Source organism: Delphinapterus leucas, chromosome 9 (genome assembly GCF_059928025.1).
Source record: "Delphinapterus leucas isolate spDelLeu-1000000601 "Yukka" chromosome 9, BTC_Dleu_Yukka2, whole genome shotgun sequence".
Taxonomy (NCBI): Eukaryota; Metazoa; Chordata; class Mammalia; order Artiodactyla; family Monodontidae; genus Delphinapterus; species Delphinapterus leucas.
The window spans coordinates 105541611-105568606 of record NC_143137.1 but is presented as its reverse complement, the minus strand read 5'-3'; the positions used below and the strand labels follow the sequence as shown (position 1 = coordinate 105568606).

The 26996-nt window shown below is 40.1% G+C and overlaps 1 protein-coding gene and 1 non-coding gene across 2 annotated transcripts in view; both read right to left on the bottom strand.

The window, feature by feature from the left end:
* Positions 1-221: 221 nt before the first annotated feature.
* SUN3 (Sad1 and UNC84 domain containing 3) overlaps positions 222-26996 on the bottom strand; it is a 46100-nt gene continuing 19325 nt past the window's right edge. Inside the window, exons 4-10 of the mRNA XM_022593241.3 lie at positions 22965-23005; positions 21773-21944; positions 20430-20514; positions 12927-13042; positions 11700-11867; positions 1461-1553; positions 222-464 (exon numbers count right to left, since the gene is read on the bottom strand). Of these exons, the coding sequence (XP_022448949.2) occupies positions 345-464; positions 1461-1553; positions 11700-11867; positions 12927-13042; positions 20430-20514; positions 21773-21944; positions 22965-23005 (795 nt within the window). The 3' untranslated portion in view covers positions 222-344. The remainder of the gene's footprint in view (positions 465-1460; positions 1554-11699; positions 11868-12926; positions 13043-20429; positions 20515-21772; positions 21945-22964; positions 23006-26996) is intronic.
* LOC115802679 (U6 spliceosomal RNA) lies at positions 25627-25733 on the bottom strand. Its single transcript, XR_004023205.1, has one exon. It is a non-coding gene; the product is annotated as a U6 spliceosomal RNA (small nuclear RNA).

The window sequence follows — 26996 nt, the reverse complement described above, 5'->3', positions numbered from 1 at the left end:
AACAACATGCTTCATCCTCAGAAGCTACACTAACATGGGACTTCCCTGGTGGCCCAGTGGTTAAGACTCTGAGCTTCCTCTGCAGGGGGTGTGGGTTTGATCCCTGGTTGGGGAGCTAAGATCCCACATGCCCTGTGGCTAAAAATTTTTTAAAAACACAGTAATGCAGAGAGATTGAATTTACTTTTTTATTAGTAAAATTCATTCACTTTTTACTGGCAGGTAGCAACCACTTGGAGGTTTCTTTCTCACTTCTGATTTTTTATTCCTATAGGTGTGGTGTAAACTAAGGGAATCACTTGAATATTTTGGACATGTGGTCACGGGCTTCTGCACCAGTTCTTCTAGGTGTCATCTCTTGGGGTGCCATGAACCCTGAATCTATATAAACAAGTATACTTCGGGTGTCCCCAGTTGCTAAGGATTTTAAGTTTCATACATAATAAGAATTCAGAAACTTCATGCTGAAAATACAGAAAAGATTGAAATTAATGTCTTATAAAATAAACCTTCTCAAAGAACCCTGAGTCATGCTGATGTAATAAAAAATTAAAACACTGTCTTCCCTTCTAAGTCAAGTACTTTCAAGTACCAGTCTAATGGATGATGTAATGAGCTACTGTAAGTAAAGAGCTCGTAAAAAGGCAAATACAGGGGAGGGAGATAACATGGTGGTCTATACTTCGAGGCCTCTCACTGCCTTGTCCAGCCTCCGTGGTGCTCCTTGTTGGCTGCCCCAGGGAGGGATGTGGGTATACAACTGAATGTGAAACTCTACAAGTACATTCATTTCTGACACATATACTGCTTTCAGCTTAGATTTTCTCACCATTGGCCAAGAAGTGTAGTAACACACTTGTTTTTACATGGTTTGAGATGCCTTCTGCATCTCTTCATTACTTCCTGTGACTAACGAGAAATGATTAAATATATTTCATATGCCTTAATGACTTTCAAGGGTTTCTAAGTTACCAGTTGGTATTCTTTCCCCATTGAGTTAGGGTGAGAAGTGTTACTTATATTATTTGGTATTAAATATTTATTCTCTCCAAGTTCCTCTCTGCCCCCAACCATCTCATTTTGTACCATCATCATCCCCATCCCTTTTAGGGAAGGAAGACGATAGTGACCATCGCACCTAATCTTATCAAGGGAATCTAACAAGTAAGATAAGGATGAGAAAGAGAATATATATATATATATATATATATATATATATATAAAGTGATAGCAAATGATGACGAATTTGGCTTAGAAATAAATTTTATATTTGCCTATTTTTTGCATTAAAACTTATGTACATGATTGGAGCTAAGAATTTAAATTCAGACAAGCTTTGCTTATCGCATACTTTTGTCATAATTATTCTCACACACACCACTTTGCATCAAGCAATCCCAACAAATCCCTCCCTGGGATGGAGTCACTGATACCCTATCTTTTCCCAAGGGTCTCATTACCTGGAGCGCAAATGTTTGAACGGTGGTTCCTGTTTTATTATATATAAACTGACCTAGGAAAATTTCTTCTCCTTCACATTGTTTCGAGACTCCCTGTAAAGAAAACAACAGACACAGAGGTTGTAATGAATGGGTGTTCAGTTACAGTAAATGGAGGCAAGGGTCTGTTCAAGTAGCAACTATTCTCCATACATCTTTGGGTGTCCTCCGGGGCACAGCGCTATGCTAGCTGCCAGTACTGCCCTATAAACCCAAAAGGTGTTTAACTCTGGTGGGGGAGCCCTTAGGCAAGAAACAGGCTAATCAAAGGGCCGAATAGATTCAGATAGAGAGATAAGCAAAGAGGTGAGAAAGAGAGATGACAGAGCAAATTCCAAAATTGACTTTGGCCTCATAAATGTATTTGCTATACTTTGAATAAAATAAACACCAAATGAGTCCCCATATTGAACCAATATGCGTGAAACTTAACCAGTTTGCCAAACTTTGATCACACAAATAGCTCCATCCAAAAAGTAAGCTTTTGTTGATTTGTGTATGCAATTACCCTTGTGCTTTTGACCTTCCTTCTCTAACCTTTATTTATTTTTTTCCACTATCAAATATTTTTTTTCTTATTAGTCATCCATTTAATACACATCAGTGTATACAAGTCAATCCCAATTGCCCAATTCATCACACCACCACCCCCACCCCACTGACGCTTTCCCCCCTTGGTGTCCACATGTTTTTCCTCTACTTCTGTGTCACAATTTCTGCTTGGCAAACTGGTTCATCTGTACCATTTCTAGGTTCCACATATATGCGTTAATATATGATATGTGTTTTTCTCTTTCTGACTTACTTCACTCTGTATGACAGTCTCCAGATCCATCCACATCTCTACAAATGACCCACTTTCGTTCCTTTTTATGGCTGAGTAATATTCCATTGTATATATGTACCACACTTCTTTATCCATTCGTCTGTTGATGGGCATTTAGGTTGATTCCATGACCTGGCTAGTGTAAGTAGTGCTGCAATGAACATTGGGGTGCATGTGTCTTTTTGAATTATGGTTTTCTCAGGTTATATGCACAGTAGTGGGATTGCTGGGTCATATGGTAATTCTATTTTTAATTCTTTAAGGAACCTCTGTACTGTTCTCCATAGTGGCTGTATCAATTTACATTCCCACCAACAGTGCAAGAGGGTTGCTGTTTCTTCACCCCTCTCCAGCACCTGTTGCTTCTAGATTTTCTGATGCTGCCCATTCTAACTGGTGTGAGGTGATACCTCATTGTAGTTTTGATTTGCATTTCTATAATAATTAGTGATGTTGAGCAGCTTTTCATGTGCTTCTTGGCCATCTGTATGTCTTCTTTGGAGAAATGTCTATTTAGGTCGTCTGCCCATTTTTGGATTGGGTTGTTTATTTTTTTAATATTGAGCCACATGAGCTGTTTATATATTTTGGAGATTAATCCTTTGTCCGATGATTCATTTGCAAATATTTTCTCCCATTCTGAGGGTTGTCTTTTCGTCTTGTTTATGGTTTCCTTTGCTATGCAAAAGCTTTGAAGTTTCATTAGGTCCCATTTGTTTATTTCTGTTTTTATTCCCATTACTCTAGGAGGTGGATCAAAAAATATCTTGCTGTGATTTACCTCAAAGAGTGTTCTTCCTACTCTAAGAGTTTTATGGTGTCCGGTCTTACATTTAGGTCTTTAATCCATTTTGAGTTTATTTTTGTGTATGGTGTTCGGGAGTGTTCTAATTTCATTCTTTTACATGTAGCTGTCCAGTTTTCCCAGCACCACTTATTGGAAAGACTGTCTTTTCTACATTGTATATCCTTGCCTCCTTTGTCATAGATTAGTTGACCATAGGTACGTGGGTTTATCTCTGGGCTTTCTGTCCTCTTCCATTGATCTATATTTCTGTTTTTGTGCCAGTACCATATTGTCTTGATTACGGTAGCTTTGTAGTATAGTCTGAAGTCAGGGAGTCTGATTCCTCCAGCTCCGTTTTTTTCCCTCAAGACCGCTTTGGCTATTCAGGGTCTTTTGTGTCTCCATACAAATTTTAAGACATTTTGTTCCAGTTCTGTAAAAAAATGCCATTGGTAATTTGATAGGGATTGCATTGAATCTGCAGATTGCTTTCTGTAGTACAGTCATTTTCACAGTATTGATTCTTCCAACCCAAGAACATGGTATATCTCTCCATCTCTTGGTATCATCTTTAATTTCTTTCATCAGTGTCTTATAGTTTTCTGCATACAGGTCTTTTGTCTCCTTAGGTAGGTTTATTCCTAGGTATTTTTTCTTTTTGTTGCAATGGTAAATTGGAGAGTTTCCTTAATTTCTCTTTCAGATTTTTCATCATTAGTATATAGAACTGCAAGAGATTTCTGTGCATTAATTTTGTATCCTGCAGCAATGCCGAATTCATTGATTAGCTCTAGTAGCTTTCTGTTGGCATCTTTAGGATTCTCTATGTATGGTATCATGTCATCTGCAAACAGTGACAGTTTTAGTTCTTCTTTTCCAAACTGTATTCCTTTTATTTCTTTTTCTTCTCTGATTGCTGTGTCTAGGACTACCAAAACTATGTTGAATAATATTGGTGAGAGGGGACATCCTTGCCTTGTTCCTGATCTTAGAGGAAATGCTTTCAGTTTTTCACCGTTGAGAATGACGTTTGCTGTGGGTTTGTCATATATGACCTTTATTATCTTGAAGTACCTTCCCTCTATGCCCACTTTCTGGAGAGTTTTTTTTACAAATGGTTGTTGAATTTGTCAAAAGCTTTTTCTGCATCTATTGACATGATCATATGGTTTTTATTCTTCAGTTTGTTAATACAGTGTATCACATTGATTGCATATATTGAAGACTCCTTGCATCTCTGGGATAAATTCCACTTGATCATGGTGTATGATCTTTTTAATGTGTGGTTGGATTCTGTTTGCTAGTATTTTGTTGAGGATTTTTGCATCTATATTCATCAGTGATATTGGTCTGTAATTTTCTTTTTTTGTAGTATCTTTGTTTGGTTTTGGTATCAGGGTGATGGTGGCCTCATAGAATGAGTTTGGGAGTGTTCCTTCCTCTGCAGTTTTTTGGAAGAGTTTGAGAAGGATGAGTGTTAGCTCTTCTCTAAATGTTTGATAGAATTCACCTGTGAAGCCATCTGGTCCTGGACTTTGGTTTGTTGGAAGATTTTTAATCACAGTTTCAATTTCATTACTTGTGATTGGTCTGTTCATATTTTCTATTTCTTCCTGGTTCAGTCTTGGAAGGTTATACCTTTCTAAGAATTTGTCCATTTCTTCCAGGTTGTCCATTTTATTGGCATACAGTTGCTTGTAGTAGTCTCTTAGAATGCTTTGTATTTCTGTGGTGTCTGTTGTAACTTCTCCTTTTTCATTTCTAATTTTATTGATTTGAGTCCTCTCCCTCTTTTTCTTGATGAGTCTGGCTAATGGCTTATCAATTTTGCTTATCTTCTCAAAGAACCAGCTTTTAGTTTTATTGACCTTTGCTATTGTTTTCTTTGTTTCTATTTCATTTATTTCTGCTCTGATCTTTATTTCCTTCTGCTAACTTTGAATTTTGTTTGTTCTTCTTTCTCTAGTTCCTTTAGGTGTAAGGTTAGATTGTTTATTTGAGATTTTTTTTTGTTTCTTGAGATCAGCTTGTATAGCTATAAACTTCCCTCTTAGAAAGGTTTTTGCTGCATCCCATAGGTTTGGGATCATCATGTTTTCATTGTCATTTGTCTCTAGGTATATTTTGATTTCCTCTTTGATTTCTTCAGTGATCTCTTGGTTATTTAGTAATGTATTGTTTAGCCTCCATGTATTTGTGTTTTTTTGTTGTTGTTGTTGTTTTTTGTTTTTGTGGTATGCGGGCCTCTCACTGCGGTGGCCTCTCCCGTTGTGGAGCACAGGCTCCGGACATGCAGGCTCAGTGGCCATGGCTCACGGGCCCAGCCGCTCCGCGGCATGTGGGATCTTCCCAGACCGGGGCACGAACCCGTGTCCCCTGCATCGGCAGGCGGACTCTCAACCACTGCACCACCAGGGAAGCCCTGTTTGTGTTTTTTACATTTTTTTCCCTGTAATTCATTTCTAATCTCATAGCGTCGTGGACAGAAAAGATGCTTGATATGACTTCAATTTTCTTAAATTTACTGAGGCTTGATTTGTGACCCAAGATGTGATCTATCCTGGAGACTGTTCTGTGCACACTTGAGAAGAAAGTGTCATCTGCTGTTTTGGGATGGAATGTCCTATAAATATAAATTAAATCTATCTGGTCTATTGTGTCATTTAAAGCTTCTGTTTCCTTATTTATTTTCATTTTGGATGATCTGTCCATTGGTGTAAGTGAGGTGTTAAAGTCCCCCACTATTATTGTGTTACTGTTGATTTCCTCTTTTATAGCCGTTAGCAGTGCCTTATGTATTGAGGTGCTCCTATGTTGGCTGCATACATATTTTTAATTGTCATATCTTCTTCTTGGATTGATAACTTGATCATTATGTAGTGTCCTTCCTTGTCTCTTGTAACATTCTTTATTTTAAAGGCTATTTTATCTGATATGAGTATTGCTACTCCAGCTTTCTTTTGATTTCCATTTGCATGGAATATCTTTTTCCATCCACTCTCTTTCAGTCTGTATGTATCCCTAGGTCTGAAGTGGGTCTCTTGTAGACAGCATATATATGGGTCTTGTTTCTGTATCCATTCAGCAAGCCTGTGTCTCTTGGTTGGAGCATTTAATCCATTCACGTTTAAGGTAATTATCGATATGTATGTTCCTTTGGCCATTTTCTTAATTGTTTTGGGTTTGTTTTTGTGGGTCCTTTTCTTCTCTTGTGTTTCCCACGTACAGAAGTTCCTTTAGCATTTGTTGTAGAGCTGGTTTGGTGGTGCTGAATTCTCTTAGTTTTTGCTTGTCTGTAAAGCTTTTGATTTCTCCATGGAATCTGAATGAGATCCTTGCCAGGTAGAGTAATCTTGGCTGCACGTTCTTCCCTTTCATCACTTTAAGTATATCATGACACTCCCTTCTGGCTTGTAGAGTTTCTGCTGAGAAATCAGCTGTTAACCTTATGGGAGTTCGCTTGTGTGTTATTTGTCATGTTTCCCTTGCTGCTTTCAATAATTTTTCTTTGTCTTTATTTTTTGCCAGTTTGATTACTATGTGTCTCGGCGTGTTTCTCCTTGGGTTTATCCTGTATGGGACTCACTGCGCTTCCTGGACTTGGGTGGCTATTTCCTTTCCCATGTTAGGGAAGTTTTTGGTTATAATCTCTTCAAATATTTTCTCTGGTCCTTTCTTGCTCTCTTCTCCTTCTGCGACCCCTATAATGCGAATGTCGTTGCGTTTAATATTATCCCAGAGGTCTCTTAGGCTGTCTTCATTTATTTTCATTCTTTTTTCTTTATTCTGTTCCACAGCGAATTCCACCATTCTGTCTTCCAGGTCACTTATCCATTCTTCTGCCTCAGTTATTCTGTTATTGATTCCTTCTAGTGTAGTTTTCATTTCAGTTATTTTATTGTTCATCTCTGTTTGTTTGTTCTTTAATTCTTCTAGGTCTTTGTTAAACATTTCTTGCATCTTCACGATCTTTGCCTCCATTCTTTTTCTGAGGTCCTGGATCATCTTCACTATCGTTATTCTGAATTCTTTTTCTGGAAGGTTGCCTATCTCCACTTCATTAAGTTGTTTTTCTGGGGTTTTATCTTGTTCCTTCATCTGTCACATAACCCTCTGCCTTTTCATCTTGTCTATTTCTCTGTGAATGTGGTTTTTGTTCCACAGGCTGCAGGATTGTAGTTCTTCTTGCTTCTCTCTACCATTTAAAATTGAAGATTTTTGAGAGGAGAGCACACTGGTGGAAGTTAATTTACCCTGTAAATCTAAAGTTTGTTGTTAGGTTCCTTGAATCATAGTAACACAACAAAATAAAGATTTCATAAGTTCAGTCATTTTATTCAATATAATGAAAATCATAATATCAACATTTAAACTATTTATAAATTAATTTATTAAAAGAATTGGATACATAATGACTAAATAATGCACTCACAATTTTATATAATATATATTATATATTCAATTATTTCTAATATATATTATATTCAATTATATATAATATATTCAATTATATATATTATATATAATATATACATTCATCTATATATTGACATATCAATATACATATTTCACATTTTATATATATATATATATATATATATATATATATATATATAAAGTCTCATATAGTTCCTTTAGCCTGTTGAGAGGCATGCTACTTTTATTTCCACCTTCTTTATCATTCTATTTTAATTTCACTTGGTTCATAAATTCACTAATATTAGAGAAAAACAATGAGAAGTAATTTTTCTTACTAAAGGATTCTTGCCTGAAGGATTCATCCATAAAATCCCTCTATAATGAGCAACTGTGCACACTTTTGTGAGACAGGGTTTGATCTGCTCAAATCCAACATAGCTCAACTATAGGTGTCTGCAGACACTGACTGTGGATGGCATCAGGCTTGCATCAAAGGACAGTAGTCTCTGTGTTTTATAACTCCAGGACCATGGCATTTAATGGTTTGAATGGCACACAAGGCAGGCTGAGCACCCTTGTTTAACTCTGAGCCCTCCTTTGGATAGGAACACGAAGGGATTGAAGTAAAGCATAAACCTCTGAGGAAAACATGGGAGCAGACACTGAGAGAAAAACATCTGGAGATGGCCAAATGGTGACTGGTATAGTGGCCTGGAAAAAACTCACGCTACCCTGGCCGTAGGGGGAATCAACAGCATGCTAGTGCTGATGTTTACTGCAAGGGCCCAGAAGGGGCCAGAGCTGGGGCCGGGCAATGGGGCCCAGCATGAGGTTGAGGGGTCCCCACATCTGAGAGTGGGCTAACTGTCTTTTTAAGAAGCAGTTATACCCTGGTCATCACCCCTGCCCTTGTCCAGAAAAGGATTATCTTTTTCCCCCCAGCTCTAGGAAAGTTAACCTCAGGAGCACCCTGCAAAACTAAGAGGTGAAGGTATAACCTCTGCATGAATGGTGGGCTGTGCACCTCCACACCCAGCACATTGGCCAAGCTGAAACCCCCTGGGCACAAGGTTGCAGGATTCCTGGGGTCAAACTTCTGGATACCGCACTCTGCAGTCTCCAACCAGACCATCTAGCCGTGAAGCTCACTGTTGACTTGCCTCTCATGTGTGCAGCAAAAGCCAGCCACCAGACACATGTGGAAAGCAACTAACAAGAAACATGGAGCCCCTGTTAACAAATAGGAAAGGGGGTACTTGGGAGTAAAGATGTGAGGGAGCTAAAAACATGGAACAAAACTGTAATTGCATCCAGTAATATAGGAAAACATATACACTCTAGAAAACGGAGTATTTATAGAAAAAGAGTCTTAGAATAATCATGACAGCAGAAATGAAAAATTTAGCATAGGGTTTAAAATATAAATTGATAAAATATTCCAGAAGGTGGAACAGAAAACAAAGAAGAAAAATAAGATAGAAAAGATTTTTAAAATAATAGATTAGACAAAACTACAGTGAGGTATCACCTCACACCAGTCAGAATGTCCATCATCAAAAAATCTACAAACAATAAATGCTGGAGAGGGTGTGGAGAAAAGGGAACCCTCTTGCACTGCTGGTGGGAATGTAAATTGATACAGCCACTATGGAGAACAGCATGGAGGTTCCTTAAAAAACTAAAAATAGAACTACCATATGACCCAGCAATCCCATTAATGGGCATATACCCTGAGAAAAACATAATTCAAAAAGAGTCATGTACCAAAATGTTCATTGCAGCTCTATTTACAATAGCCAGGACATGGAAGCAACCTAAGTGTCCATCAACAGATGAATGGATAAAGAAGATGTGGCACATATATACAATGGAATATTACTCAGCCATAAAAATAAATGAAATTGAGTTATCTGTAGTGAGGTGGATGGACCTAGATTCTGTCATACAGAGTGAAGTAAGTCAGAAAGAGAAAAACAAATATCTTATGCTAACACATATATATGGAATCCAAAAAAATTTTTTAAAAATGGTCATGAAGAACCTAGGGGCAAGACAGGAATAAAGACACAGACCTCCTAGATAATGGACTTGAGGATATGGGGAGGGGGAAGGGTAAGTTGGAGCAAAGTGAGAGAGTGGCATGGACACATATACACTACCAAATGTAAAATAGATAGCTAGTGGGAAGCAGTCTCATAGCACAGGGAGATCAGCTCGGTGCTTTGTGACCGCCTTGAGGGGTGGGATAGGGAGGGTAGGAGGGAGGTAGACGCAAGAGGGAAGAGATATGGGGACATAGGTATATGTAAAACTGGTTCACTTTGTTATAAAGCAGAAACTAACACACCATTGTAAAGCAATTATACTCCAATAAAGATGTTAAAAAAAATAGATTAGATAAGTCAAATCCCCAGGATGTGGACATGAAACCCCCTGACAACAATTGTGCATTAGGCCTGGCCAGCAACCAGCTTGGAGTAGATGAGCAGCGCTCCAGAGGATACCTTTAAAAAATAAAAAAGAAATTATTTATAACGTATCTGACATGAATGGGCAGAATGGGAGGATATTTACACATCTGAAGAAGAGGTTGGAAGTGTTTTCATGATAGAAATATAGATAACTAAGCAAATTAAATTAAAATGAGGCAATTATCCTCAAGAACATCAAAATTTTCATGTAAAGAAAATAGTATTCCAGTGCATTGTATGACTCAACTAAAACAATATTGTTCACAGAGTCACAGTGAAAATGTTGGCTATGGATTGAAACTGAGATAAGCCGTCTGGCAGTGTCTCACACATGAAACACGGATTCATCATGTGATCTAGCAATTCCGCTCTGTGGCACAAACCCAAGAGAAATGAAGCCTGAGGTCCACAGAAAACCTTGTACACAGCTCCTCACAGCAGATTTATTCATAATAGCCAAATGGGTGGGAACCATTCAAATGTCCAGCAACTGATGAACGGATCAATAAAAGGGGTCTATCCATATAAGAAAATATTATCCAGCAATTAAAAATACGAAGTACTGACACATTATAACATACATGAACCTTGGAAACATGCTGAGTGAAAGAAGCCATTCACAAAAGACCAGTACTTCCCTGGTGGCGCAGTGGTTAGGAATCTGCCTGCCAGTGCAGGGGACACAGGTTCGAGCCCTGGTCTGGGAAGATCCCACATGCCACAGAGCAACTGGGCCTGTGCGCCACAACTACTGAGGCTGCACTCTAGAGCCCGCAAGCCACAACTACTGAGGTCTGTGTGCCTAGAGCCCACGGTCTGCACCAAAGAGAAGCCACCACTCACTGCAACTACAGAAAGCCTGCGCACAGCAGCGGAGACCCAAAGCAGCCAAAAATTAATTAATTAAAAAAAACAAAAGACCACATATTATATGATTCCATTTTATACAAAATATCCAAAATAGGGAAAGCTACAGGTACAAAGTAGATTAGTGGTTGTCAGCGGCTGGGGGAGTGAGGTGGGGGATGGGAAGTGACAGCTAAGGGGTGCAGGCTTTCTTTGGAGAATAGTAAAAATATTCTAAAATTGATCATGTTGATGGTTACACAGCTCTGTGAATATACCAAAAGCCACTAAGTGTACACTTTACATGACTGAATCACCAGAGTGTGAATTATATCTCAATAAACCTGTTTGGTTTTTTTTTAAGTTAAGACATAAACATTTTGGGAGAATGGGAGAGGCATGGAAGAGAACTAATCTCCATTTTCCATTAGAGGAAGTCAGTAGATAATAATCAAAACTGAAAAATCAAGGAATAACAGTAAAAGCAAACATGAAGTCAGTAATGACATAAGCAGCTAAGACTGTTGCAAGTGGAAGCTTCCAGAGAGTAAAAATTGGGGTGGGAGAAGTAGGACAAGGGAAAATCATGTTTCCTTATAAACATCGAAATGTTTCTTTTTAAATTATACTCGTATAACTTTGATAAAAGTAAACAATAGATTAAGTAATAGTAATCATCTGGTCCAACCCTCTTACTTTGTAGATGACAAAACAGAGATCCAGGAAGTAAGTGATTTTCTTACAGTGATACAAATGGTTAGCTGCACAGTTCAGATGAGATCCCAGCTCCCAATTCCTAACCAATCATCTACTATAACCCCTTCTGAATGAAGATTTAGACAGCTTCTCACATAGACAGAAAATTCCTTGGGTGCGCTGGAGATGTTTCCTGAGGGAGACACCTTCTCTGAGATGTGCTCCATGGTGACAGCAGTTGGTATGATCTTCCTGGCAAGCTTGATTAGGGCATGACCCTGGGAACCTGGAAAGGCCCAGCACATCCCAGGGTGGACATCCGGCTGGAAAGAAAACACTGCATTAATCTTTTATCTGCTTATATAAATCCACTCCTACAATGTTGGCCAGCTAATCACTATTGACCGAAGAACTTGCTTATGCCTATAATATGAAGGCACTGTGTGGGATGTATCAAACAGGAAAGCTTCCATGATACCCATAGTTTTGGTTGTGCTGATGTCAATCAGAGCCTTTTATTGTGTGAGTATGTTTTCTTTTATTGCTCTAACTAGACTGTAAGTTGCTACAGGCAGCTAGTTGGTATGAGTGGTGAAGGCACTGGTGAAGGCAGTGCTGGTGGTGGTAATGAAGAGGGTGGTGGCAGTCACTGTGGTGACAATGATGGCAGGTGATGATGGTGATGGAGGTGGTGATGGTAGTAGTGGTGATGATAATGGTGGTGATAGCGAAGCTGGCTATACTGGTGGTAAGAAAGAAAAATGATGTCTACCATTTTCTAGATCTAGACTGTACGCTGGAGTGAGATCTATATATTTGCCGCTGAAGGTATTTCTAAACTGGAAATAAATTCAGGTGTGTAGTTATAGTTAAGAAGAACTGTACTGTCAGTTGGTGTCTAATGCCTTTTGAATTGAACTGAAATGATAGTGAAAATCTTACTTGGAAATTTCTCCTATTATAATTGGACTTTATAAAAATGTGTTGGCCTGAACAGCACATAGCACAGTACTTGCACTTAGGGGTCATGCATCTTCAACAAGTGTTTGTTGAGTGACTGAAGTTTTCAGTGGAAAAGGGAGACCACAGAATCAACTTAAAGAAAAGATATGGAATGTGTATGTTTTATTTGAGAAGTACATACTGTAGTTCACTGATCTTAGAATAATAAATAATTATTAATTAATTAATTAATCATAGTTCATTTCCCATAAGTAGGAAATATTTCACGTACTTTGATGACTGTAAAAATGCAAGAGTACAGTTTCAGTTTCCCTGACAAGTTCAGAGTTGTTGCCATTTCAGACACTAAAATTTTTCCTGGTAAGTGATAGGAACAGAATCCTAAAATTTAAACAGGTTATTTTAAATCTAGCTTTTACCTGGAGAATGATATCTGGAGGCATTTCATAATTTAAGAACCCAATCCCATGCCAGTAGAGTTTTGCTTTATTATTTTTGTAACTTTCTGAGGTCCCAGCTTCAAGAACAGAGGCTCCTGAAATTATAAAATAATTTTTAAAATTAAAAAATCACACAATTCAAAACACCATTTAGATTTTAATGTTGTTGGGAAACTATTACTGGGCAACTTACAAATAACGTAAAATTCATACCAGGAAACTGATAAGAAAAGTATGACTTTCAGCTTTCACTACCACTGAAATTTTGTCACTTTGAGCAAACCATCTTTACTCTGTGTGGTTTCACAAAATTTCTGGAACTGATATTACAATAAAAAATTGAAATCTGGAGCAATTGATTTAGACATGGAAATATTATGTGTACTGTATTTATTAGCTAAGGAGACATATGGATCCCCATACTTCAACAAGTCATGTGATAAATAAGCCCAATTCAATCAAAAACAAAAGCAGAATGACCAGCAATGTCATAAATGTACTAACAAGTTGTATTCATAACAGCCATTCTGCAGATTTATTGAGCTTTCATTTTAATCAAAGAAATATAAAATATACTCATCAAATATTATCCCTTCAGGTTACTTCATTTTAGAAGCAAAATGTATCTGATACATAAGAAATAAAGAAAATGCAAATCACTTCCTTAAATTCCATCTGGATATCACAATACAACATTAAAAAGACACATACGTGGTGAATATCAGATCACCAGTGCCTTTTCTAAGATGGTAGGATTTGAAATAGTGAATGTACCCAGGGATGCAGGACTTAGCAAGTAGAAACACAAGATTCCCAGTTAAATTTTAATTTTACATAAACTATGAATAATCTTTTAGTACAGTTAAGTCCCATACAATATCTGGGACATATACTAAAAAATTGTTTGCTGTTTACCTGAAACTCAAATTTCACTGAGCATCCTTTATTTTACCTGGCAACCCTGTGAGTACCTTGTTTTTGAGTGCTGATACGGTCTGCTTGGTCAATGAATTTTCCTGCTGGACTGACTGGTTGGACGGGAATTAAACTTCCACATACTGATGTGAGGACTGACCCCACCCCAGCCATAATCTAGTTCAGAAAATGCTAATTGTGGCAGGTAGAGTTTTTAAGTAATTCAAATTCACTTTTCTCATTCTCATTTTTTAAGTTTCTATTCAGCTTTATTGAGATATACATACTACCCAATTTACTCATTTAAAGTGTACAATTCAGTGGTTTTTAGCATATTCACAGAGTTGCACAACCATGACCGCAATCAACATTAGAACCCTTTCAATCAGCACCCAAAGAAGCCCTATTGCACTCAGTGGTCACTCCCCCGAACCCCACCTCAACCCTAGGCAATCACTGACCTACTTGCTATCTACATTTGCCTATTCTGGACCTTCTCTCTTGCTGTCTCTTTGTAGTCAATCACAGTAGTAGCCTTTTGAATATGGCTACTTTCACTTAGCACAATTGATACATTTGAGCTTCCTGGCAGGTATAATGAATGTGTTCCTTCTTATTGCTGAGTCACATTCCACCGTATGGATACATCACAACTAGCTATTCCTTCATCTATTTCCAGTTTTGGTGACAATGAATAAAGTTGCTGTAGACATTCTCAGACAGGTTTTATTGTGAACATAAGTTTAAACTTCTCTTAGGTAAATATTGATACATAGAGGTGGAATTGCTGGCTCATACGTGTTATGTTTAACTTCATAAGAAATTGTCAAATGTCATACCCTAGTGAAGTAAGTCAGACAAAGAAAGACAATTATTGTATGTTTTCACTTATATGTGGAATCTAAATAATAAAACGAGTGAGTGACTATAACAAAACAGAAACAGACTCATTGATACAAAAGAGCAAACTAGTGGTTACCAAAGGGGAGAGGGCTGGGGGGAGGGGCAAGATAGGGGAAGGGGATTAAGAAGTGCAAACTACGAGGTATAAAATAAATAAGATACAAGGATATAATGCACAGCACTGGGAATATAACCAATATTTTATATGTAATGACTTTAAATGGAGTATAAGCTATAAAAATATTGAATGACTGTGTTGTACACCTGAAACTAGTGCAACATTGTAAATCAACTATATTTCAATTTTTAAAAAAAAAAGAAAGAAAGAAATTGGCAAACGGTTTTCCAAAAATGGCTGTACCACCGTTACATTCTCTCCAGCCCCGTGTAAGAGTTCTGCTTGCTTTCCATTGCTGCCGCCATTTCACGTGTCAGGTTTTGTTTGTTTGCTGTTCTAATGGGTATATCTACATTTCACTAATGGATACTAATGATGAGCATTTTTTCATGTGCTTTTTTGACATGTATATATCTTCTTTGATGAGGTGGCTTTCAAATCGTTTGCTCACTTTTTATTGGATTGGCTGTTTTCTTACCATTGAAATTTGAGTGTTTATAAATTGTGGGTATAAGTCCTTTGTCAAGTATTTGGTTTGCAATCCTGTCTCCCAGCCTGTGAACTGTCTTTTCATTCTCTTCAATGGCTTTTTCCAAGCAGAAGTTTTAAATTTAAATGAAGTCCAAATTATCCATTCTTTTCTTTTTCCGGATCACATTTTGGGTATTGTGTCTAAGAAATCTTTTCCCAACTCAAAGTCACAAAAACGTTCTCTTATTTTTTCTTCTAGAAGTTTTATAGTTTTAAGCTTTATATTTAGATCATACTTTTTACATTTAACGCATTTTGAGTTAACTTTTGTAAGGTGTGAGCTGTGAGTCAAGGTTTATTTTTGCATACGAATGTCCAACTCTTCCAGCACCATCAACTTGCTTTTTCTCCTTTGTCAAAAGTTAATTAGTGTGGGACTATTTCTGGACTTTTTATTATGTTTCATTAATTTAATCGACATCACATTCTCTCATTACTGTAACTTCATAGTAAGCTTTCAAATCAGTGTGAGTCCTCCAAATTTGTTCTTCTTTTCAAAACTGTTTTGGCTATTTTAGGAAGAGCTTGTAGATTTCTACAAACAATCATGCTGAGATTTTGACTGGGATTGTGTTGAATCAATAGACTGGTTAGGAAGAATTGCCATCTTACCAATATTGGTGCCTCTAATACACAAACTTGGAAGATCTGTCCACTTTTTTAGGTCTTCTGTTATTTCTTTCATTAGTGGTTTTTTGGGGGGGGGGTTTGCTTTTAGCATGTTTTTCATGTTTTTCACTGCTGTTGTGAATAAGACTGTTTTTAAAATTTATTTTTCCAATTTCTTATTACTAGCATCTAAAAATTATATATATACAGTTGAACTTACTAACTTCACTTATTAGTTCTAGTAGATTTTTTGATGATTCTCTACATAAATCATCATGTTGTCTGTGAATACAGAGTTTTTTATTTCTTCCTCTCCAATTTGCTTGCTTCTTTCTTCTTTCCCTCTCTTCCCCTCCCCACCCTCACTCTTCCCTCCCCTTCTCTCTCTGATTCTTGTCTTAATTTACTGTTAGGAATTCTAGTACAGTGTTGACTAGGACAGAGTATAGTTCTTTCATCTTCTTAGTTAAATTTATTCCTAGGCATTTTATTCTTTCTGGTGCAATTGTAAATGGAGTTGTTTTCTTTATTTCTGTTTCTGATAATTTGTTATTAGTGTATAGAAATGCAGCAGATTTTTATGTATTAATTTTGTATCCTGCAACTTTACTGAATTCATTTATTTGTTGTAATAGTTTTTTGGTAGAGTCTTTATGGTTCTCTGTATATGGTATCATGTCATCTGCAAATAGTGACAGTTTTATTTCTTTTTCTCCCATTTGGAAACCTTTTACTTCTTTTTCTTCTCTGATTGCTGTGGCTGGGACTACCAATACTACATTGAACAAAAGTGGTGAGAGTAGGCATCTTTGTCTAGATCCTAATCTTAGAGGAAAGTGCTCAGCTTTTCACTGTTGAGTATGATGTTAGCTCTGAGTTTGTCACATATGGCTTTATTATGTTGAGGTGTGTTCCCTCTGTACATACTTTGTCTCTGTATTTTTTTAGTGGTTGCTCTGGCAATCTTAATACACATAACTAACCTTTCAAAGTCAATTTAGAGCTAATATTTTACCAAGAGGTCCCTTTAACTTCACCCATTGACCTTTCCTTAAGAATTGTCCATCTACATATATTAAAACCCCATCAGCTAATGTTATAATTTTTCTTTTCAACAGTCATACCTATTTTAAAGAACTTAAGAAAATTGTCTCATAGTTATAGATATTTGTCTTATCTGTTGTTCTTTCTTCTTTCCTGAAGTTCCAAGTTTCATTTTGGTGTCATTTCCCTTAGCCCTGAAGAACTTCCTTTAGCAGATCTGTTGACAAAGAAGTCCCTTGGTTTCCCTTCATCTAAGAATGACTTCATTTCACCCTCATTCTCTTTTTTTTTTTTTTAATTTGGTTGCACTGGGTCTTGGTTGTGGCAGGTGGGCTCCTTAGTTGCAGCACACTGGCTCCTTAGTTGTGGCATGTGAGCTCTTAGTTGCAGCATGCATGTGGGATCTAGTTCCCTGACCAGGGATTGAACCTGGGCCCCCTGAATCGGGAGCATGGAGTCTTAAGCACTGTGCCACCAGGGAAGTCCCTCATCCTCATTCTTAAAGGATATTTTTACTGGATCTGCATTGGCATTTCCTTTATTTCAGTGCTTTACAGTGTAGTTCCCTTCTCTTCTGGTCTCCTTGGTTTTCGATAAGAAATCTGCAGTCATTTGTATCATTATTCTCCCATATTAATGTGTGTGTTTTGTTCCTCTAGCTGCTTTCAAGACTTCCTCATCTTTGGTTTTGTGAAATTTATGATGTGTCTGGATATAGTTTTCCTTGACTTTATCTTGTTTCTGATTTCCTCAGTTTCTTGACTCTATAAATTTACTTTTTTAACAAAATTTGGGATGTTTTCAGCTATTATGTCTTCAAATAAATTATTTTTCTGCATTTATCTCTTATTTGCTTCTGAGACTACAAGGATGAGAACGTTAGACCTTTTCATATATGTCCCATAGGTTTCTGAAGCTGTTTCATTTTTTTCAAAATTGTTTCCATTTTTTCCCACTTCTTCAGATTGGATAATTTCTACTGATCTTCGGTTTCACTAATTCTTTTCTCTTGTCATTGTCCTATTATTAAGCCCATATAATGAATTTTTTTCAGATGTTGTATTTTCATTTCTCAAATTTTCATCTGGTTATTTTCTATAGTTTCTCTGTCTTGGCTGAGAGATCATATCTTTTCATTCATTTTAGCTGTACTTACCTTTACCACGTGAAGCCTAGTTACACTACCTGCCTTCAGAGTCTCTGTGTGATAATCCAACATCTGTGTCCTGATGGAGTGGGTTGGCATCTGCTGGTTCTCTTTCCCCTTGCAAATTGGTCACATTTGCCTAGGTCTTGGTATGTCGACTAATTTTGAACTGTATCCTAGACATACTGAATATTATATTGGGAGATTCTGGGTGCTTTTGTTTGTTTCATCACACAATCAACCAGAAATGTTCAGACCATAAATGCCCCTCCTTTTCTATGGGAGGTGGTAACAATCTCAGTTCCATTTTCAGAACCTTTACAATAGGCATGTTCTGCCCATGTGCCCCTCAGTGGACGGTCTAAGACCCGAGCTGTGGCTAAATCTTTGTCAAAATCTCAGAGCCGCTGCTGTGCTGCCGTGGGTCCATCTCCGTGAAAGAGAAGCTATGAGGCAAGCCGGCAGCAGGCCACACACATGAAGTCAGGGCGTCTGCTCTCCTGTCCGGCCTTCTCAAGCCTTCCTCCTACACTCTCTGGCCAACAGGACTATTTTGTTCTGGTTCTTTCTAGAACGGTGGAGTTTCTCTCATAATTTTAGTCACCCACCGCGCTGTCACCACCTTGCGGCTCTGTCACTGCAGCTCAAGCCTCAGCTCAAGCTTTGAGAGAAAAGAAAAACAGTAAACTCACCCCCGCATGGGCCACATTTCCAGCTTTTACTTCCCTCCACAATCTGCCTCCTTTTGTTTACTTTTCATCATACTCAGGTAGCTGCTTTTTATATTTTGTCCAACTCTTTTAGTTGTATGTCATCAGCAGGGAAGAAAGGCTACCCTGGGCTTTTCTCCGTCTCATCCTAACCAGAAGCTGGCTGTGCATCATGCTAACATTTATTCAGAAGCCATAACGTTTTCTGCCATTCCTTGTTTTACACAGGGTATCTACGGACCTTTGTCATTATGGTTTTTCCAAATGGAATTGTAAGTATATTCAACAGAATAGGAAGAAGGCATCAAAAGGCTGTATCCATCAAAAGGCTGTATGCCAAGACTCGGACTTCCCTGGTGGTGCAGTGGTTAAGAATCCGCCTGCCAACCCAGGGGCCACAGGTTCGAGCCCTGGTCCAGGAGGATCCCACATGCCACGGAGCAACTAAGCTCATGCACCATAACAACTGAGCCTGAGCTCTAGAGCCCGTGAACCACAACTACTGAGCCCACGTGCCACAACTACTGAAGCCCACGCACCTAGAGCCCATGTTCCACAACAAGAAAAGCCACCGCAATGAGAAGCCCGCACACCGCAACGAAGAGTAGACCCCGCTCGCCGCAACTAGAGAAAACCTGTGCACAGCAACGAAGACCCAATGCAGCCAAAAATAAATAAATAAATTTATGCCCAAGGAAACAAACAAAAAAAGCATTCTGTGAGTTACCTTCCCACCTTATTTAAGCTCATGCCTCTCAGGCTTCAGGGAATTCAAAGTCAGACGTTTGTCCTCTTGCCCTGTCTCTCAACACACACACACACACACACACGCGTGCGCGCGCGCACACACACACACACACACACACACACACACACGACTAATAATCATGCTGGTTCAAATGTTCTCTGCTCCATGCAGGACACAAATTTATTTCCGCAATATTAGTTTGGCTTTTGTCACTTGATAAAAATTAGCGCTCCTCTGTGTGCTTTGTATTTCCCCCCTCTTTCTCTTGCATCCTTTCCCCCTCCTCCCTCCCACCCCGCCCCCAATGCTTCACTGAGCACATGGTCATACACTGCCACAGGCAGGGGCTTCTAGGCAATATTAAGATTAACGATTCACAGTCTAAGCACTTAAGAATATATTTTTGGAGGATACTAAGAACATTATATACAGTCTTGAGACACGATCACTTAATCACTAATAATGCATTTAGATTAGTCATTAGTAGTCGTTTTAGTATATAGAGGATAGAACGTTGTAATGTTTGTGATGCATCCCCAGCCTCCCTGTGGCAGGTGCACTGTCTCTGTGGTGCTTTTACCTACACGTCTGCGCTCACCTACAACCATTTCTATTCTCCTCTTTATTGTCTAGGTTTGTTAGTTTTTCCTCCCTCTCCAGTTACCAGATAGATAAACACCAGATAAAGTAACACAGAGGACATAGATGCTTTTGAAGCCTCGACTTTTTATACTGGCCTTGTCACTCCTTTACTCACCTGCAGACTTAAGGGCGTAATCGGCCATCTGGACTTGATCTCCTCTCAACTTTTTAAGTACATAATTTACCAAGTTTGACATTTCCTGTACAAATTTTAAAAAGAGTTTCCTGTTAACAATCTCTGTCAACTGCTTGAGTTTTGACAATTTACTTTGTTGATTTGGACCCAAATTCCCTAATCCGCAAAATGATAACAACACTGAACATTGACCAAGCTGCAGATGGAGCGCAGCACCGCATACAGATTCTTAACATCACCTTCCCAGGTCAGTGGGCTCGGTGTTTCTCAGGCAGCTGAGTTATCCAACCTGCGATGTTCGGCCGTTCACCAAGGCCACAGAGCAAGGCTGGACTCAAGCCCCTTCTGAAGGCCTGACCACTACTCCATCACGCTGTCACGGTGGGGCAGTCAAATGCGGATGCGTGTGACCTGCTGGGTGCCCCTTATAGTGTCTCTGCTTAGTAATAAAGACTTGAATGTTCTGTAAATATTTGGTTAAATATATATATATATATATATTTTTTTGAAGCTTGTGGGATCTTAGTTCCCCAACCCAGGATCGAACCTGTGCCCCCTGCAGCGGAAGCGCAGATTCCTAACCACTGGACCGCCAGGGAACTCCCTGTAGGTATTTGGGGATCAAGGCAGTTTACATAGAGTACGTGATTGCTTGTGTGAGAAATTATTCATCATTTGGATTAATATTGGGTTCTTGAGGATGTTCTGAGTCTAGAAAAGCAAGTGTCCTGAGAGAACATAACAGTCTGAGGAAGCACTTTGTCCCAGGGCTGTGGCAGTGGGGGCCTTGAGGCAGTGGTGGTCAGTGTCAGCTTTCTGTGTCTTTCAAAAAGCAGAGCCTAAGGAAAGGAAAGAAGCTAGTGCTAATAAGGGGGGAGAAGAGGCAAAACCAATCTCATTGGTCTTCATCATAATGTTGCCCGACCTGGTGCTAAGTAGGTCAAATACACGAGCTTTAGGTCCCTGAATAAAAATATTTTACTATTTGAGTATTTGTGTATGGACTTTCAGAGACTGTCATTTCTGAATGAGCTTTTGTTTGTCTTCTTTTGTTTTTAACTGCAAAATAAGACAGAATCAGTTACTTATTTGGGTGGGAAGTCAGTTTTCTTGAAATACAAAATCTTCCCTGTGACACAGCAATTATGAAAAAGTGTGTTTCCAGAGGCAAGCTTTAGTGAATGTAAGCTACTGCCGGGGAAGAATTTTCAAGAGGGCACAGACCACACCCCAGCTGTCGCCCCATTCCCCACTCACGTAAGCTGTGGATGTGACAACTGCAGGTCGGACGAGCCCCGCCTCCCTGCCAATGCCCACATCACCTCGTCCACAACTTCAGTGTGGTCCCAGCCTTCAGCGGAGTCTCCATCTGCAGTCCAGCTGTAACTGTGCAGACCATCCCGTGTATCTCTAAGTAAGGCCTTCAGAACGTCTATTTCTTCAATTAAAAATAGAATTTCGCGTAAGTTGTTTTCCAAAGTCTGGCTTTCCTTCCTGTGAATGGAGACCCTCACTGTGAAAGGAGGAAGCGGTGGGCTCCCTGCCGCCCCCCAGGGCTGGGCTTCAGGGCCAGCAAAACAAAGAGGTGCTTTACGTTGCAGAAGAGAGAAACCCCAAGTGAGGGGCGCTCAGGAGATGCCCCTTCGTCTAAAGCACTGCCCTTCCCTACATGTGAAAAGCAAAGGCTTTCAGGGAAGCTGTCCTGAGGACATCCCAGGGCTTGGGGCGTGCTCTGTGTAGGCACGTCCCGTCCCTCCCTTGGTGAGTGCAGCCACCCTGACCTGAGCTGGGTGATCTCACAGCGTGGATCTTAAATCCCCCTCTCACCTCCTTAGGATGGGGAACACCTTGTACTTTGAGTGGGGTACGGAGCTGGAGATTCCCAGACAAGCCCTGAGACTCTGTGGACCAGCCTCGGGCGGGCGAGGCGGGGGGCTGGAGGGTCCAGCCATGGGTGGAGGTGGGGGGCAGCTGCCTTTCACCAGCTCCAGTGTGCAAGATTTTACTTTCCAAGTATGGACTCTGCTACTTGTACAGTTTGAAAGTTATTAGAAAGAATAAGAAAATGTCAAGCCAATGGGTATTTCTTTATGCTGAAAAAAATGGAAGCACTACTTATCTAGTATTTTCTCCCAATTTGTGAAACAATATAAAATTTTGAAGAAATAAAAACTTAAATTTCGGTGTGTTTGTAACAGTTTTTATTCCATGCAAAAACATTGTTACAAAATAATTTTGTGTCCCACTGCACTTCCCAGATCAGTAAACATATTTTAGAATTATTTTAATGGCTTCATAATTCTCCATTCCACATGTTTAAACTTCGACCTGTTTTTCTCATCTTGGTTGTTTCCTTTTTTAAAAAAATAATAAATAATATTGAAAGCACCTCCCAGTGTATATTTCCTTAAAGAATGATCCACAGAAGTAGAAATTAGTTTTATAATTTTACAAAAGCATTTCAGTGTTTGGACCCACACCAGAAAGTCCCACACATGAGAACATCTCACTCACTTTAAAAGTTCCAGTTGCTCTTTTGGCATTCGAAGCCTGGCCTGAAAAAAACAAAACAAAACAAAACAAAACAAAACAAAACAAAATCATTCCAAATCCTGCCTACTCAGGTGGAGTTATTTTTCCTATTTGTAAAGGGGAAGGAAATCACACTGCCACCCTCGATAGAGACGTGTGGCAAGTGGGACCCACAGCCTCTAAGACACCTGCATCTTCCTGCAAATAATTATATTTAGAGGAGATGCGGAGGCATCCAGACCTGAGGTTTGTTCCTGTAAACAGTGAGGGGCATCCCCTTTCTCTGTAAGGAAGCCAATGGCTGGATTCCATTAGCATGCCATCAAACACATTGCAGGCCCTTACCTCATGCCGGCAGGGTGTCCCAACAGGACCGTCTCACGTCTGAACAGGGGGTGCCCAGCCAGGCTGGCGACGTTGCTACCGTTTAGGATGCACATGGGGCGTGGCAGAGGAGGTCCACATCGGACAGCGGACGGAGGGTCTGCTCCCAGGCTGCAGCCCCTGCCCACCCAGCTTCCTTCTGCCAGCTCCTCTGTGTGCGAAGTTCCACGAACCTCGTGGGTTCCAGGCTCCCCCACCAATGGCTGCAAACCCAGCAGCTTAAAATGACAGAAGTGGATTCTCTTACAGCCCTAGAGGCCAGAAGTCCGAGATCAGGGTGTCAGCAGGGCCTCACTTTCCTCTGAGGCTCAAGAGAGATTCCATTTCTTGCTTCTTCCACCTTCTGGAGGCTCCCGGGCTTGCTGTGGCTGCACTGTCCCCACACGCCCTTCTCCCCTAGGTGCTTCTCCTCTGTGTGTCTCTTATCAGCTGTGTGACACGTGTCAATGGGTTTAGGGCCCATCTGGGAAATCCAGGATAACTTCATCTCAGGAGCCCTAATTACACCTGCAGAGACTCTTTTTTCCAAATAAAGGTTCCATGCACAGGTTCTGGGGGTCAGGCCATGAAATAGCTTCTTGGGGGTCAGTTTCAACCCACTGCAGTGACCAACCATGAGTTATCTGGGAAATAATGTTCCATCCTTCTAAACGGACAAGTTTACTTTTTTGTTTCAAAGACTCTGACTTCCCATCAGTTTGCTCTGCCAAAATGGTGCAAGGCAGGAGGGACGTCTCATCCACACTGTTGTTTGACAATGGAGTGGAGTGGAACACAGCACGCCACACAGTAAGCAATTACCTCGCTTTTGTTTTTCTGCTGAGCAATTTAATTTTTAAAAATATTTTATTGGAGTATTGTTGTTTTACAATGTTGTGTTAGTTTCTGCTGTGCAGCAAAGTGAATCAAATTATACATATACATATATCCCCTCTTTTTTGGATTTCCTTCCCATTTAGGTCGCCACAGAGCACTGAGTAGAGATCCCTGTGCTAAACGGTAGGTTCTCATTAGTGGACAATTTAATTTCTTATAGGCTCTCCTCAACATTTTTCTTTTGATGTGGATGTGGATGTGGGAGCTTATTTTTGGTAGGGAGAAATTCTTATTTCTAGTTTTTCAGTTTCTGTTTGAATAGGTTTCCTGTCGGTAGAGGAAGTGTGTTGCACTTCTGTTACTTTTTTTCTGTTCTAACCTTAAAAGAACATACAGAAAATATGCCTTCATTAATTTGCTGATAAATAAATTTGAGAGTTCTTTGAAAGCTAACATTTTCCGGATTTTTAAAAGCATTTTTATTTGCCTCATTTCCAAAAGGATTTTAGGTGGCTTCCACTATAGGAGCAAATATAGTATAAAAAGCCATCAGACCAGGGCTTCCCTGGTGGCACAGTGGTTAAGAATCTGCCTGCCAATGCAGGGCACACAGGTTCCAGCCCTGGTCTGGGAAGATCCCACGTGCCGCGGAGCAACTAAGCCTGTGTGCCACAGCTACTGAGCCTGCATGCTAGAGCCCACGAGCCACAACTACTGAGCCTACACTCTAGAGCCCATGAGCCACAACTACTAAGCCCGTGTGCCACAACTACTGAGCCTGTGCTCTAGAACTCGTGCTCCACAACAAGAGAAGCCAACACAATGAGAAGCCTGCACACTGGAACGAAGAGTAGCCCCCACTTGCCACAACTAGAGAAAGCCCGTGCACAGCAACAAAGACCCAACACAGCCAAGAATAAATAAAGTAATAAATTAAAAAATAAAAAGCCATCAGACCAAAAAAAAGTGAGGAAATGAAAGTGAAGAGAAAAGAAGGACTGGGAAAGGAAGATAACACGTGAAAGATGGGTTGGCATCCACAGGGAAAAATGAAAACCTCAAAGATGCAGCAGAGGCTGCTTTGGGTACGGCTGGTGATCCATCCCTTCCACGAGGGTCCTGTGATAAGAATGGTGCTGGGGCTCCTAAGAACCTTTCTGGAGCTTCCTTCCGGGCAGGTGTACAGAGCCCCATGGAAGGTTAGGACAGATGTCCAGTGACTTCAGTAGGACCGCACAGCATCTCCAACAGAGCTCCTGATGAAACACCTGCTGCCTGACCCAAAACATGCCCATTGAAGGAGGACCAGTTGGCATCTGCAGTCAACTGGACAGGTGTGGAATCAACAGCCTCCTGAGAAAGGACAGGGCTGAGTAGAAAAGGCAGAGAAACAGCTGTGGGCAGGGCCACAGCCTTCTTAGTCATTGTTAACTATTTTACTCTTAAAAATATGGAAGCCTTTATGAATCTGCTAGTCATCCTTGCTCAGGGGCCGTGCTGATCTTCTCTGTACTGGTCCACTTTTTGTATGTGCACTGCCTCGGTGAGCACTGTTTTGTTTTTACAGGTAATGTCGACTGAGACCCAAAGCTTTATGCCTTAGAATGTGGCTCCAATACTTCGAGCTGTGACAAATTGGACGCAAGTGTTCACAAATGCCTCACGTGGCCAGTACTTTTTTTTTTTTTTATAACAAAACTGCCACAAGTTATCTAATTTTAAACCTTATAACTTCCAGGGAAGAGGGCACCAGCTCAGGTCCAAGGTCACTGACTGGATGGAGTTCATTGGTCTGTCCCTTCTTTCTGTGGAGCAGTGGTTGACTTGACCGAAGCTCCTGTCCTTCCTCCTTTCTCTCATCTTCAGAGGCCAAAGCATAGGATAGAAAAGGTAACATCTGGAGTGCTGGGGTGCACCAGAGAGAGGACACCAGTGTCTGATCTCAGGCTCAGTCCCTTTTGCTCTAACTAGCTTCAGGACAGATGGGAGACCATTCTGTCTACAGCTCCAGGCAGTGGTTAACTGAAGTGTTAGTTGCCATTTTCCATGTGCTGAAGCTTCCCTTGGGGTGCTGGTTTAGTTTGTTCAGCCTGCTCCAGAATACCAGAGACTGGTTGGCTTATAAATAACAGTTTATTTATCACAGTTGTGGAGACAGAAATTCAAGATCAAGGCACCAGCAGATTTGGTATCTGGTGAGAACCACTTTCTGTTCATAGACAGTGTCTCCTCACTGTGTCCTCACATGGCAGAGAGAGGGCAGGGAACCCTCTGGGGTATCTTTTTTTATTTTTTATTTTTATTTTTTGGCCACACCATGTGCCATGCAGGATCTTAGTTTCCCGACCAGGGATCAAACCCACACACCCTGCAGTGGGACTGTGGAGTCTTAACCACTGGACTGCCAGGGAAGTCCCTGGGCTATCTTTTTTATAACGGGCACTAATCCCAATCATGGGGGTTCTACCCTCATGACTTAATCACTTCTCAAAGACCCCACCTCCTAATACCTGGGGTTAGGTTTCAACATATGAATTGGGGGGGGGACATAAATATTCAGCCTGTGACATTCTAACCCTGGCCCCCCAAATTAATGTCCTTCTTGCATACAAAATACATCCATTTTATCCCAACAGCTCAAAAGTCTTTGTTCATTCCAGCATCAACTTAAAAGTCTAAAGTCCAAAGCCTCAACTAAATGTCATCCAAGTCAGATATGGATGAGACCCCAGGTACAATTCATCCTGAAGCAAATTCCCCTCCAGCTATGAGGCTGTGAAATCAAACACATTAACTGCTTTCAAACACAGCAGC